This window comes from Heloderma suspectum, chromosome 1 (genome assembly GCF_057233095.1).
Source record: "Heloderma suspectum isolate Gila_16-S chromosome 1, 16-S_ref, whole genome shotgun sequence".
NCBI classification, from domain to species: domain Eukaryota; kingdom Metazoa; phylum Chordata; class Lepidosauria; order Squamata; family Helodermatidae; genus Heloderma; species Heloderma suspectum.
Window position 1 is genome coordinate 47317130 of NC_139458.1, and position 15420 is coordinate 47332549.

At 44.6% G+C, this 15420-nt stretch overlaps 1 protein-coding gene across 21 annotated transcripts in view; it reads left to right on the forward strand.

The window, feature by feature from the left end:
* The window catches only part of VIPAS39 (VPS33B interacting protein, apical-basolateral polarity regulator, spe-39 homolog), a 43256-nt gene that overhangs the window by 4220 nt on the left and 23616 nt on the right, over window positions 1-15420 (forward strand). For all 21 annotated transcript variants that reach the window (XR_014788798.1, XR_014788802.1, XR_014788803.1 and 18 more), the window contains 7 exons: window positions 1412-1504; window positions 4059-4155; window positions 4750-4884; window positions 10832-10870; window positions 11342-11406; window positions 12510-12566; window positions 14039-14131. Coding sequence is in view for 18 of the 21 variants with exons in the window: in XM_084841555.1 (XP_084697681.1) it covers window positions 1412-1504; window positions 4059-4155; window positions 4750-4884; window positions 10832-10870; window positions 11342-11406; window positions 12510-12566; window positions 14039-14131 (579 nt within the window). In the remaining 3 variants the exon portion in view is untranslated. The remainder of the gene's footprint in view (window positions 1-1411; window positions 1505-4058; window positions 4156-4749; window positions 4885-10831; window positions 10871-11341; window positions 11407-12509; window positions 12567-14038; window positions 14132-15420) is intronic.

The window sequence follows — 15420 nt, forward strand, 5'->3', positions numbered from 1 at the left end:
CAACAGCAGCAATTGGTGAAAGAACAATTGTCTTATAGAATCACAGAATCATAGAATAGTAGGGTTGGAAGGGGCTTACAAAGCCATCGAGTCCAACCCCCTGCTCAGTGCTTAGTCTTAGCTCTGCTATATTATTTTAATACCTATAATGGGAGAAGAAACCAGTGTCTTGATTCAGTCCTAAATTAATAGAAGCAAACGTACTGATAAAGTCTAGTTCAGCAATTTCTCACTGGCATCTTCATTTCCTTTGTTGGTAGCAGTGGAGTGTCCTGGGATGTTGAAATGTTCTCTCACTTGTTTCTGATATTGCCATTTTTTTAGTTGTATTTCTATCAACTTGCTTTTTTTGCATAGACTCTGGGGAACTTCTGTCTCACAGGTCAATTTGGCCTCCCAGGCTCGCCCATCTAGCCCACAAGGCCTCAGCTGAGGCACCACCCCTTAAGGGCTAGTGGGGAGACAAATCCCCATTGGATGGCCTCCCACCCAGTTTCAGTTCCCCTCTCCTGACAAAGACTGACTTGTTTGTGGTATGTGGACAATGCTGTCAGATGATAGCATATATCGTGTTGGGGGATGATCCAGAAAAGGAGCCTCTGATAGTTTGACTGATGTTGTTAGGTCCTGTAATAGTGTTGTCCAAGTGGATATGAGAAGTATTATTCTCCAGGGTGTGTCGTAGATCACTGATGATACATTAGCAGGGAACTGTGACATCAGGTGTGTATTTTGTCACTTTTGGGGGGGCTTGTCCTGTAGTAGATTAATCCTAGGTACCAGTCTGGCTTTGTCAGTGTGTTTTTACACTTCAGGTATTTCAGTCTGGGGAATGTCTGATGTAAATCCTTAAGATATGCGTCCCTGTCTGAGGAACTGGAACAAAGGCATCTGTATCATAGTGCTTTCCTATAGTACATAGACAACGGATTGACCAGGTTTGGACGATCATAGGGGTGGGGAAGAACCCACTGTGTATGCTGCATGCATGACCACCATTTGCATAATTACCCACGATGCAGCACGGGTTGCTGTGTTGTTCAAACCCAGCATGGTGTGCAGTGGGGATGGCTTCTTACCCACTCCACAACCCATGGCTTGTAGAAGGGGTTGTAGGGTGGGTAGGGTGGCTTCTTAGCCACCCCTGCCACATACCGTGCCAGGTTCAGATGGCACAGCAATCCGCACTGCGTCATGAGTAATTATGCAAATAGCGGTCACATGCGTGGTGGGGGCAGGGGAAGAATCCACAGTGGCTTCTTTCCCCATGATCATCTGGGCCATTGTGTAGTGTGCTCCAGGTGGAAACTGAAAGTATCTATAATTTGCAGTGCTTGGTGAGGTGATCAGGTATTGTTTCTGAATTGACCAAAGGAAATACGTTTGCTGTAAGAAAATGTCTTATTTTTAGATGAACAGAATGAAGGTTGATGAGGAAGAATATTGGCACAGTTCCAAATGTAAAGCCTTTACTTTTGATGATGAAGATGATGAACTCTCTCAGGTACGGTTCCTAGTCTGAGCAAGCTAATGAAGCTTATCCCCTTGTCTGAAATGTTATGGAAAGGAGAAATAAGTGTATGGCATAGTCCTTTCGTACCCTGCATTTATGGCTATTCATACTTCAAAAGAATTGGGAAAGGTTTGCAGTATTCATATGAGCTGAAAGCACTCATATAAATCTGTGCATTTCACATTTATTTATTTCTATACCATCACATGATATCTGGCCCTCCTGATCTCATTCTTCATTAACTGAACAAGTTTCTAGCCCTTTTGGTTGTAAACATATACTTGAAAGTGAGTTTGCTTTTGCCGAGTTCAGAACTGCTGTGCTGCGCAAAAGTATCTGTCCAACCCTCATAGTCTCCACTAGTACAAAGATCTCTTTTGCCCCCTTTTTCTACCACATCTTCTCTACTGCTACTAAACTATTCTTTGCCAGTTGATTTTATTGCACATAACCATAGGTTCTTACAGTTTTGCCACAACAACAAAAAAGAGACAGCCACAGAAAGAAAAAGGTTGAACAAGCCACTCAGATCAGTTCATCATGTGCACAATCTACAGCAACAGTTTTTAGGACCTTTGCTCTAATCTTTTTAGTAGCCACTGCAAATAAGGCTACTTGATTAGTTACGTAAGGATCTGTACCTACAAGTAGTTTGCACACTTGCTCAGCCAAAGTTCTATCAGACATTCCTCCCAGCAAAGGTACAAGAAATCTTTTCCTGGGACTGGCATACAGTTTGTGTGCACACACGCTCGCGCGCGCGCACACACACAGAATAATATCCTCTATTTGTGGAGCCCCACATATACGAAGACATTGAAATATGGGAACATTTCTATATCTCCCGTCCAGATATGCAGAAGGCACAGTGTGGAAGCATAATTCTTTAAATGCCTTCCTTAGCTCTGGGTAAGTCAAGAAATTAAGATAATTAGAGAAAGATCACTCATCCTTCTAAAGATTATACCACCTGCTAAATCCTGTTTGTTGAATGGTTCCATCATCATCATCATCATTATTATTATTATTATTAAATTTATTAATCGCCCATCTGGCTGGTCACCCAGCCACTCTGGGCGATGTACAACATACCATAAAACAATTTAAAACAATAAAATTCTACCATAATTTTTTTTTTAAAATACCCTAAACCACCCCAAATGCCTGCCTGAACAACCACGTTTTTAATGCACGATGGAAGCTCATTAAAGAGGGGGCATGACGGAGTTCCCTGTGGAGGGAGTTCCACAGAGTGGGGGCCACCACAGAAAAGGCCCTCTCCCTCATCCCCACCAGTCTAGCTGTCCTGGCTGATGTGACAGAGAGAAGGCCATCCGAGGCTGATCTTGTTAAGCAGCCTGTCTGGTGTTGCTGGAGGCGCTCCTTAAGATAGGCTGGGCCGGAACCATATGGGGTTTTAAAGGTCAAAACCAACACCTTGAATTTGGCCCAGAAAACAACTGGTAACCAGTGCAACTTCTTCAGCACTGGAGTGATGTGATCTCGCCGGCGGCTGCCTTTAATCAGGCGAGCCGCTGCGTTCTGTACCAGCTGCAGCTTCCAAACCGTCTTTAAGGGTAACCCCACGTAGAGCGCATTACAGTAGTCTAAACGAGAGGAGACCAGGGCATGTACTACCGATGGGAGCAGATGGTCGGGAATGGAGGGGCGCAGCCGCCGTATCAGATGGAGTTGGTACAGCGCTGTCCGGCTCACAGCTGACACCTGAGCCTCCATGGACAGCTGGGAGTCCAAAATGACCCCCAGGCTGCAGACCTGGTCTTTCAAGGGTAGCCGTACCCCATTCAACACCAGGTCAACATCCCCCAGCCTCCTCTTGTCTCCCACCAAAAGTACCTCGGTCTTGTCAGGGTTCAGCTTCAGCTTATTCCTCCCCATCCAGCCACTCACCGTCTCCAGACATTTGGACAGGGATTCTACGGCCAACCTTGGTGAAGATTTGAATGAGAGGTAGAGCTGCGTGTCATCCGCATATTGATGACACTGCACCCCAAACCTCCTGATGATAGCCCCCAGCGGCTTCACATAGATGTTAAATAGCATCAGGGAGAGGATGGAACCCTGTGGCACCCCACAAGTAAGTGGCCACGGGTCCGAAACCTCCTCTCCCAGTGCTACCCTCTGGTACCTGCCGGAGAGGAAGGACCGGAGAAACTTTATAAGCATCCTGCGACTATAACCAATCTTTACCAAAATGTTTCAAAGTCTATAAACCTTGGAAAATGGGTGCCAAAGAAAATATTGTAATGGATTGCAGGGCATATTTGATATCTTATTTCAAATGTGGAACGAATTTGATCTATGGCTTTCTTTAATTTGCATCTAGTTGCTAGAGATTTGTCTGTCTTTTAGATTTCCATGTCTTCCATACCTCTGGTTAAAAAAAGGTGTCTCCTTGAACCATTTAAGTTAGCACACAAGCACAGAACACAACTATTCCTGGGGTACATGACACTTAGAAACAAAATGTACAGTCCAGACGGAACAGGGCTTGCCTTCATTCTAACTTTGGATTTGCTCATAGCTGAAGGAGTCCAAGCGAACAGTGAACAGCCTCCGAGATATTGTGGAGGATGATGATGACTCCGAGAAGTTCAGCTGGAGTGGGGAGCCTGTGGGCAGTAAGTGAAGCAGTTACTTAAAAAAGCAGAAATGTAACAAATTGGCCCCCAATATTTGTAACGGATATTCCACAACCAATAACACTTCTCCTTGCTCTAGAATGTTATTATATTTGCAGGGAGAGCAATCCTGTGGCCCTTAGACAGCGTCTGGAGGGCCAGAGGATAGTTCAGATTCCTGGATCCGAGGTCGGAGGCAGCACTGTGACCTCGAGCTCTCAGCCCCCTCCCCCTCACAACCAGCCTGGAGAGAACTGCGCTGGCAACCTTGGAGGAAAGGTACAGGGGGCGTTCCTGTGGGCGGACAGTGGAGGGGACCTGGGAGGCAGCTTACAAGGAATCCTCTGGCCTCCCCAGCTTCCTCCCCTGCCCCCAACACCTCAGCTATGCAGGTGAAAAAGCCAGTGTAGCTGAAATGCAGAGCGGAAGGAGCGTGGAGGTGAAGATCTCCACCGCCACTCCTCCCACTCTGCACTGGATGGCCATAAGCCTCTGACTTTGGAGGCTTACGACCATCCCCACAGGATTGCGCCCTAAGAGAGTTTACCAAGATAGGTCTTCCATCTTTTTTTTTCCCTTGCTCTCTCTCCGTAGGCATTTCCTGGTCAATCAAAGAGACTGCCTCCAGCAGCAGCAGCAGTACCTCTGAGGGTCAGCAAAAGGGCTCTTCTTCCCAGGCAGGATTTCCCAAGCAAGCCTCATCTTACTCACTGAGCAGCTTTTTCAAAGGTAGGAGGACCTCAGTTTTCCGAAAGGACTTCTTCCTCTCCATAGCTACCTACCATCTCTGCAACTGACAAACAGTCACTTAGGTTCAGCGATGGGCAGGCATTAGGCTTGTGGGATCTAGTTCATATTTTTGCTAGAACTCCAAGGCCTGCCACCAACCAGGGGCAAAATGCTGGCAATTACCTATAGCATTCCATAAACCAGGGGTGGGCAACTGCTGGCCTCTGGATGTTTTGGCCTACAGTTCCCATGATCCCTCTCCATTGGCTATGCTGGCAAGGGCTGATGGGAGTTTAGGTCAAAACCCCTGGAGGGCCACAAGTTGCCTGCATATATGACTGCATATATAATCTGCATGTATGACTACAAATCTAAAAAATTCTAACTAAAACTGGCCAGCAGAGCTGCCCAAAGGCCTGGTCAAAGGCAGCAAATTAATATTCACATTTTACAGGAGAAGAAGAAATACTGAGGCTGATAGGCAATTAGCACAAGGCCAGCCTAGGCAGATAAATCTTTTTTTACTTGCTAAACAACTGCTAAACATTTGGGAGTCAAACCGTTGTAGATCTACCATAAATCATCCCTGAAATCTGCCAGTAGATCCCAATCTACATTCTGCCCACACCTGCAAATATATGTAGGGAGCATTCTTGCTGGCCAACCACGCAGCTGTGGACGTTTCTTTGGTGACTCTCCAGAGCCTGAGCACCTTTCAGAATTTTGGTAAGACTTCTATGTATTTGGGTAGGTTTGACGATGACATGTTTGTAGTGGGGGGGTTGTCATGTGTGGTGTGTGTGCATGTGTGTGTGTGTGTGTGTGTGTGTATACATGCGCTCTCTCGCTCTCTCTCTCTCTCTCTGTCTTTCTCTCTCAAACCATTGTTACTCCTTCTAGGCATTTAGAGTACAGTAGCCTAAACCTAGTTCAACTTGTTTTCACCAGTAATTCTCCAACCTGATGGGAGCATAGCATAGAATCAACGTGCACCTGTAACATACAGGCGGATTCTTCTGTCATAGAGACAAGAAAGCTAAAATTCAGCCTTTGAAAGCAATGTATAATTTGCATTTCTCCTTGCAGAAGTTTGAGGGGAAAACTCTCCTAGTTTGTCCTAGCAACTTCATAGCTCTGCTGCAAAATCATCTCTAGCTTGCTGAGGGAAAGGAATTGCCTGCAGGAGCTCAATTCTCCATTTCTCAAGTTGGTAATCTGCCCTCCTGGGTTAAATAGTGGGCATGACAAAGGGTATGTGCCATCTATACAGGGATCTGGAAAGGTTTCACCTGATCCTCACAAATCACACGCAGCACCTATGTACAGAGCACCCTGGTCCCTACACAGGTGAATGCTAGAACTATAACTCACATGAAATAGGAACATTGGTGGCATGCAACCCCTTCACTTTTGTAGCATAGTGGCTTTTTTCTAGGTACTGCTAAAGAGCAAGAGGCTTCCTTGTGGACATGCTCCCAAAAGCTGAGATTCTGAGTCCATTTGAGTGTGAAATTGTTGACGAGAGAGCAGGTGCAGCACAGGCAAAGACAGCTTAGAATAATAGAATAGTAGGGTTGGAAGGGGCCTACAAGACCATCGAGTCCAACCCCCTGGTCAGTGCAGGAATCCAAGTCACAGCATCCCTGACAGATGGCTGTCCAGACTCGTCTTGAATGCCTCCAGTGTGGGAGAGCCCACTACCTCACTAGGTCATTGGTTGCATTGTCGTATTGCTGTAACAGGAAGTTTCTCCTGATGTTCAGCCGGAATCTGGCTTCCTGTAACTTGAGCTCATTATTCTGTGTCCTGCATTCTGGGATGATCGAGAAGAGGTCATAGCCTTCCTCTCTGTGACAACCTTTCAAGTATTTTTATTTATTTATTTATTTATTTATTTATTCTATATCGCCCAATAACTGAAGCTCTCTGGGTGGTTCACAAAAATTAAAACCAAACAGCACACAATAAAACAATTTAAAATATATAGAACATTAAAACCACAATATAACAATACAACCACAATAAAAACTAGCAGCAGTGCAGGAGTTTAAGATACAGATTTAAAACAGCAAAGCTAAAAGTCTAGAAAGTACTTGAAGAGTGCTATCGTATCTCCCCTCAGTCTTCTCTTCTCAAGGCTAAACATGCCCAGTTCTTTCAGTCTCTCTTCATAGGGCTTTGTTTCCAGTCCCCTGATCATCTTTGTTGCCCTCCTCTGAACCCTCTCCAGCTTGTCTGCATCCTTCTTCAAGTGCGGTACACAGAACTGGACACAGTACTCCAGATGAGGCCTAACCAGTGCTGAGTAGATGGGATTTGGAAGCTGTGCTTCTATTAATGCAGCCCAAAATAGCATTTGCCTTTTGTGCAGCCACATCACATTGTTGGCTCATATTCAGCTTGTGATCGACAACAATTCCAAGATCCTTCTCGCTTGTAGTGTTGTTGAGCCACGTATCCCCCATCTTGTAACTGTGCATTTGTTTCTTTTTCCTAGGTGCAGAACTTGGCATTTATCCCTATTAAATGTCATTCTGTTGTTTTCTGCCCAGCACTCCAGCCTATCAAGATCACTTTGAATTTTGTTTCTGTCTTACAAAGTATTAGCTACTACCCAATTTTGTGTCATCTGCAAATTTGATCAGCATTCCCTGCACCTCCTCCTCCAAGTCATTAATCAAAATGTTGAAGAGTACTGAGCCCAGGACTGAGCCCTGTGATACCCCACTCATTACCTCTCCCCAGTTTGAGAAGATCCCATTGATAAGCACTCTTTGAGTCCAGTTCTGTAGCCAACTGTGGATCCACCAGATCGTTGCTTCATCTAGCCCACTTTGAGCTAGTTTGCTCATCATGATATCATGGGGCACTTTGTCGAAAGCTTTGCTGAAGTCCAAGTATATTATGTCCACAGCATTCCCACAGTCCACAAGGGAGGTTACTTGATCAAAAAATGAGATCAGATTCGTCTGGCAGGATTTTTTCTTGACAAATCCATGTTGGCTTTGAGTAATCACTGCATTGTTTTCAAAGTGCTTACAGATGGATTGCTTTATCATCTGTTCCAGAATTTTCCCAGAGATTGATGTCAGACTGACTGGTCTGTAGTTCCCAGGTTCCTCCTTTTTACCCTTTTTGAAGATAGGGACAACATTAGTCCTCCTTCTGGCACTTCACCTGTCCTCCATGATTTCTCAAAGATAATAGACAGTGGCTCTGAGAGTTCTTCTGCCAGTTCCTTTATTACTCTAGGGTGCAGTACATCTGGCCCTGGAGATTTGAACTCATTCAAAGTAATTAGGTGTTCCTTAACTATATACCTATAGTTCTCAAGCTGCAATCCTGCCCCTTCAACCTGTACTTCGCCTTTGCCAGGGGGGTCATAGACCCTCCTTTGGGAGAAGACTGAGCCAAAGTAGGAATTGAGCACTTCTGCCTTTTCTTTGTCATCTGTTACCATTTTGCCATCCTTATTTAATAGCTGAACCACCATTTCTTTCGTTTGTCTTTTACTATGCACGTCGCTGAAGAAAGTTTTTTTTGTTTTTTGTTTTGTCTTTAGCATCCCCCGCTAACCTCAGCTCATTCTCAGCTTTAGCCTTCCTGACGCCATCCCTGCAATTCTGTGCTACCTGCCGGTACTCTTCCTTTGTAGGCTGGCCTTCCTTCCACTTCATATATGTTTCCTTTTTTTGTTTTTAGGTCATCTGTAAGCTTTTTGTGAAGCCACATTGGCTTCTTCTGTTGTCTTCCACCTTTTTTTCTTGTTGGAATTGTTTGTAATTGTGCCTTTAGAATTTCCTTTTTAAAAACTCCCACCCATCTTGGACTCCTTTTCTCATTAGAGTCGTTTGCCATGGGACCTTACTGATCATTGTCCTGAGTTTATTAAAATCAGCTTTCCTAAAATCCAGGGTATGTGTTTGGCTACACTCAGCTTTTGCTTCCTTTAGAACCAAGAACTCAAGTAACATGGTCGCTTTCCCCCAGAGTTCCTGTAACTGCTACTTTACCCACTAAGTCATCCCTGTTGGCTAGGATCAAGTCAAGGGTAGCCAATCCTCTAGTTCCTTCCTCTACTGTCTGTAGGAGGAAGTTATCCGCCACACAAGTCAGGAATTTCCTGGAGGGGCCATGTTTTGCAGAATTTGTCTCCCAACAAATATCGGGGAAATTGAAGTACCCCATTACTACTACATTATGCTTCCTTGAAACATTGGCTGTTCGCTTTTCAAAAGTTTCATCCTCTTCTTCTCCTTGATTGGGTGACCAGTAGTAGACTCCGACCACCATGTTCCTTTTATTCTTTGCTCCACTTATTTTAACCCAGATGCTCTCGATGGGGCTACCAAGCTCATCCTCCTGTATTTCTGTGCAGAGATATGTATTTTTCACATATAGTGCAAGCCCACCTCTCTTTCTGTTCCTCCTATTCTTTTTGAACAAGTTATATCCTTCAATTGCTGTATTCCAGTCATGAGAGTCCTCCCACCAAGTCTCAGTTACACCTATCAAGTCATAATTTCCCTGTTGTATTAAGAGTTCAAGTTCGTTCTGTTTGTTTCCCATACTCTGGGCATTAGTATATAGATAGACATTGAAGACCATGTGCTTCATGATCTGGCTTTCTTCCTACATGTGTCTGAAGACGATTATTGGGCGCTATTAGAGCAGTTCTCTCTGTTGCGGTGCATGAGCCTTCATCCATTGTTACCCCCAACTTTATGTCTCCCTTCCCCATAGCATTCAATTTAAAGCCCTCCTGATAAAGTTCTTCATGCTATGGCCAAACACATTCTTCCCATCCTTTGTGAGGTGCAACCCATCCCTTGCCAACAGTCCATCTTCCAGGAAGGATAGCCCGTGGTCCCAGAATCCAAATCTCTCTTGTCAGCACCACCTCCATAGCCAGTCATTCACCCAGAGTATTTTTCTTTCCCTTTCAATCCCTGGTCTGACTACTGGAAGGATGGATGAGAAAACTATCTGGGCCCCAAAGTTCTTGAGTTTCCTTCCCAAAGCTTCAAAGTCTGACGTGATTTCTTCATAGCTCTGCTTGGCGGTATAATTTGTTCCCGCATGGATGAGAAGAAAGAGATACTTGTCAGTGGGCTTTATGAGTGCAGGCAACCCTTCAGTCACGTCTCTAATCCGTCCTCCCGAGAGACAGCATACCTGGCAAGTCCACGGGTCTTTGCGAGATACTTGGGTTTTGATCCCACGCAGCAAGGAGTCTCCCACTACTACTACTCTTCTCTTCTTGTTGTTGTAGGCCTTGGTTTCATTGCCTCTGCTTGACTGACCTTCAGCCTCTTGCTTGCTCTCATGCAGGTTCCCCTGTAATTCTTCCTCTGCAGGCTGTCCTCCAGTCCTATCCTCAAGTACCTGGAAACGGTTCCCTAGTTCCACTGCCTCCACTCGTGCAGAGTGGCTTCTAGTTCTTCTGCTCCTAACTGTCACCCTTTTCTAAGGAGTATCCTCTACTTCATTTTTCCTCACCTCAGCATTTCTTCTCACCTCAGCTTTTTGAGAACCCCCTTTAATCTCTAAAAGGGATTTCATCTTCCATCACCCTTTCAGTCCCTGGTCCTTGTATTGAGCATTCTCTTAGTGAGACCAAGAACTTCACTTGAGCTGATTATTTACATCAGCCTTCCCCAACCTGAGGCCCTCCAGATGTTTTGGACTTCAACTCCCATCAGCTTCAACCTGCATGGCCAATGTTCAGGAATTCTGGGAGTTGTAGTCCAAAACATCGGAGGGCACCAGGCTGAGGAAGGCTGGCTTACATCATCAAAAGGATGTTCACAGAAGCTGAGTCTATGTCAATTCTTTCTGCCTGGCCTTTTCTTGGTGTTGTTGTTAACATAGCCCTAGCTACATAATAGGTTTCCAGTGTGAGGAAATATCTTTCTCTCTACCTCTCTTACTTGCTGTTTTCTTTCAGGAAGAAACAAACATGGAAGTTTTCAGTCACTTTCAGATGGTAAGAACCTCAATTTTTAACCCCCAATTTCATTAGGTGTGAAACTGCTTCTTGTACAAGATTGGTGCCAATTTTCACAACTTCTCCATCTCCTCAGTGTACACTGCAATCTGATGCATGTCTACTCACCAGAAAGGCATGTTGGGATATATTTGGGCTCCATTTTGGGCGGCAAAATATCTTGGGCCAGCAATGCTAATTTTCCCCATGAAACTGGCGTTGCTAGCTTCCATTTGGTCTTTAGAAAGAAGATGATAAGTTGTATGTGCTTGTTCCTCCAGGTCTTTGCTTCTGCTTTTTTAAAAAAATAAATATTATGTGTGTTTCTGGCTGTAACTGGTGTTATTTCATTTTGATTGTAATTTTGATGCTAATGCCAGTCGTTGTGAGCTCCCTGGTGGACCAAGATAGCACAGGAAAGGATCATAGAAACATCTCAAATAAACAAAAATGCTGTCCTTCCCTCTTCAGCTCTTACAGACACTGGATTTAAAAGTTATGCCCCAGAATTACGCAGACCAAAAGCAGAGTACCAGGTAGGTGTATTTTGAGGAGCTTGGATTAAGGACAAAGTTATGGGATGGAGGAGTTTGGAGTTGGATGATCAAACCCTGTCCTGAGTGTGGATGCTCACACCACCTCCTCTTGTCCAAAGACCATCCTCTCCATGCTCACTGTACAATGTACTGAAGCGACTTCTTTTGTTTGTAGTCTGCAAGGAGAGCAGGGCTGCAATTCTTTGCACACATGCTTGAAAGTAAGCCCCCTAAACACACTAGGACTTACTTCCAAGTAAGCACCCACAGAACTGGGCTGTAAGTCTCCAGAGGAGGCCAGGAGGCTGACAGCACAATCCTGTGCATGTTTACTGAAAAGTAAGTTCTGCTCTTTTCCATGTGGCTTGCTCGCAGGTAAGTGCGCATAGGATTGCTGCTTTTGAGGTTTAACTCCCTTTCCACTTTTTTTAGAGAGACTTTCCTTGCTCATTAGTGGGTGGAAGAGAAAGGAGGGGAGACGTGCTCCAAAACTGTCACTTTTTTCTGGAAACAGTGTATTAATTTTGGCCAGTTACATAATTAATTTTGGCCACTTCCAAGCTGTGGGTTCACATGCAACGGTAAACCAGAATTGTGGAGATTTGGCTCCCCAGGGCAGGCCATGGGCCAGATTCCCTCCCCCCCCGCAACTCCCTGGGGCAGGCTGCAGGTGAAATTTGGCCCCTGGCCTAGTGTGATTCCCCGCTAGCTTTTAAGGCCAGTCCTACCCATGAAGGGCTGCATTGTAGACCACATGCACCCCCTGCAGGCTACCAGGCCTTCACTTACTAAGCACCCTTCGCCTAAGCAAACATATATCTCCTTCTTGCAAACCTTTCTCAAAAGTCCATTTCCAAGCCATGGCTGCCATTATGCTATATTCCTGGCCAGGACAGTCTTGTGTGCTTTCACATGCATTACTAGTTGCAGTGTCCCCTGGGAGCCATTTGGTGTGATGCCAGCCATGCCCGTTCCCCTTTCCCCCTGCCCCCAGGTATCTCAACCATCAATGGAGAGAGGCACCTCCCAGAGACTGGGCCTTTCAAAATCCTCCAAGTGTTAACAGCATCTCATGGGTTTGTTTGTTTTTTTTTACATTCCAGGAGTACAGCAGTGACTGGAGCCCGAAAGATGCAGTCAGACGGCTGCAGAGGGGCAAGGTAGGGGTCTTCCTCCCTCTTCTGAAAGGGTTAGCCTTTGTGTATGTGGGAGGCTCCTTGCACTACTTGTTGTCTTCTGCCCATGTATATCCATACTTGGCGGTGCGGCTGCTGACGGCTTTCTAGACTTCTCTGCTGGAGGCTGTGATTTCCTTGTCTGGAAGCAGGGGGTTGTGGTCCCGCAGATGTCAGGAAGGGTGGGTAGCAGATTCCGGTTCACAATTGAAACCTGTCTGAAGCAACAGGAGGTAATACGTTATTCCACTGCCAGTCTTAGAGCTGATAACATGAGGATGGGTCCATAGTTCTGGTTCCAGGCTCTTCATACTCTCTGTTGATAGATGAAGGGGGAAATAAGTGACTTTTCGGGTGGATGTAGAAGCGATACACCATCTGATCTCAGCTGCTTTAGAACTGGTGCTGAGCAGATATGGCATGTTGCCAGTAATACTCGTGCAGAAACTTTGGCTGCTTTCAGGGGGCTGTTTAAAATATGATCATTCCTAGGTGGAAGGTATTGCTCCACTTTAGAAGGAAGGTCAACTCTATGGGCTTAGAGCAATCTCCAGCTCATTAATTACTGGTTAGTTGATCAGCTCCATGGAGTTACAGAATGAGTTCCTAGCAGAGCCTTTGGATAGTGAATTCAGCTGTGCCTTGCTGTCAGAGTCTCGCAGCTGGGTTGGAATGACTTCGAGACTTTTCCCACAAGCTCCTGGAAAGAGGATTCATACACCAGAAACCTCCAGTGACTGCTGCATCCCAGCAGCAATTCACAATGCAAACTGATGGGCACAGCATCACATGGTAAAGTGTCCCAGTGGCTCCTGTTCAGGGGAGTTTTAATAATGCCCAGGCTACCACTGTGATGGCAAAGGCTGGTGTCGATGTGGCCTAGCTCCTGAACTGCATGGAGAGCTGCTCATGCAAATGGCTAACCGGATGCAGCTCTGCCCCTGAGAATGCAGTATGTGGGTGTATGAGTAAAGCAGCCCTCTGTTCAGGCATTCCAGGTGCCTGCCTGTCCACCGGGGGTCCCCACTGTGGTGTCCATAGGCACCCATGTGCCCATGGACACTGCTTTCGATGCCTGCCAGGCTCCCTGCCCCTCTTGATTTTTATTTTATTCCTTAAGAGCTTAAAACTTTTAAAAACTGGGATGCTAGCATGCTGCAAGGTGAAGTGCTGTCCTCCAGAACCACTGTTGCCTGAGTTGAAAAGAGTGCTTCTGTGCTTTGGAGCTTAGACCCCACTTCTGCCTTGTACTTAGTTAGGTTTGTGGAAAAGTCACCTTTATTTTAGTCTTACCAGTTGCCTTCTGAGAAATGAGTGTTTTGTGACCAGTCATTCCATGGCATCCATTCTGTGAGAGTGCTCACGACACTCTCAACATTCCAAATGTGCCCACTGACCCCCAACGTTTGGGGATGCCTGGTCCATTGAATCTCTTTGTGAACATTGTCCCATTCTAGGTCTGCTCGCTGGAGAGGTTTCGCTCCTTGCAGGACAAGTTGTTGCTGCTGGATGAAGCTGTTGCAGTGCATGATGGGAACGTCATTACAGCCGTGAGTCCTATGTGATCACACGCCACAGGGCAGAGAGGGTGGCTGCAGCTCAGGCTGGCTCCATTAACTTGGATTCTGTGACCATTTGTATTGGAATGTGGTTCGTTTTATGTTCAATTTTCTGTGAATTCTTGGGTCCAAAGAACTGAAGGCTTCTGGATGGGGAAGTTGACTGTTTTTTTGTTTGTTTTTTAAAAGAAAAACAAAACACAACAATAGAGAAACACAACAACAATACACATATACTAAAATATCTCTTAAGGTTGTAAGATATCTACCTTTGGCTCCCCTTACACAACAAATGCTTATTATTCTTCTCTAGTTCTTGTCTTAGTTGTATATTGTACATTGAGTTCACAGACATTATCTCCTTTCTCCTACTTTTAACAACAGAGAAAAGAGAATCAACCACCTCAAAGTTCAAAATCCACATAAATAGATATCATTTTTCTCTATTTCTTGTACAAATTCTATAAAAAATTTTATAGAATTTTTATAATCTAAAATAAAATTTTGTTGTTGAGCCTTCTTTAATTATAATAGTAAGTTTTGCCATCTCTGCCAGTTCCATCATTTTCATGATCCACTTGCTCACAGTTGGTATTGTTTCATTCTTCCACTTTTGTGCATACAATAAATAACCTTGCAGCTGTCGTCATGTAGAGAAAGAGGGTTCCCCCCTTCTCTTTTACATGTTTATCTGTAAGTCCCAATAAAAAAGTTTCTGGCTTTAGTTCTATAGTAGCCTTTAATATTCTTTGAGCTAAGGACTGTTTCGTTTCCAAAATGTTTTAGCTTTTTTACAAGTCCACCATAAATGATAAAACGTTCCCTTGAAATCTTCACATTTCCAACATTTTCCAGAAACACCTTCATACATTTTAGAAAATTTAAATGGTGACATATACCATCTATACATCATTTTATAAAAATTCTCTTTAAGATTTGTACATAAAGTAAATTTTACATCTTTCCCCCACATATTTTCCCACTCTTCCATTGATATATTATGACCAACATTTTGTGCCCATTTTATCATACTTGTACTTTTACTTTTACTTGTTCATCCTCTGTCTCATACCTTAACAGTAATTTATACAGTTTAGCAATAACATGTTCATCATTTGTACATAGTGCTGTTTCAAACTCAGATTCTGTTCGTTCAAATTCACCCTTTTTCTCATCTATTTTAAACCTTTCTTTAAGTTGCAAATATGAAAACCGCTGACATACATGACCTTCTTCCAATAAGCTTTTCCTTGATTTTAACTTATATTCCCCTTGTGACA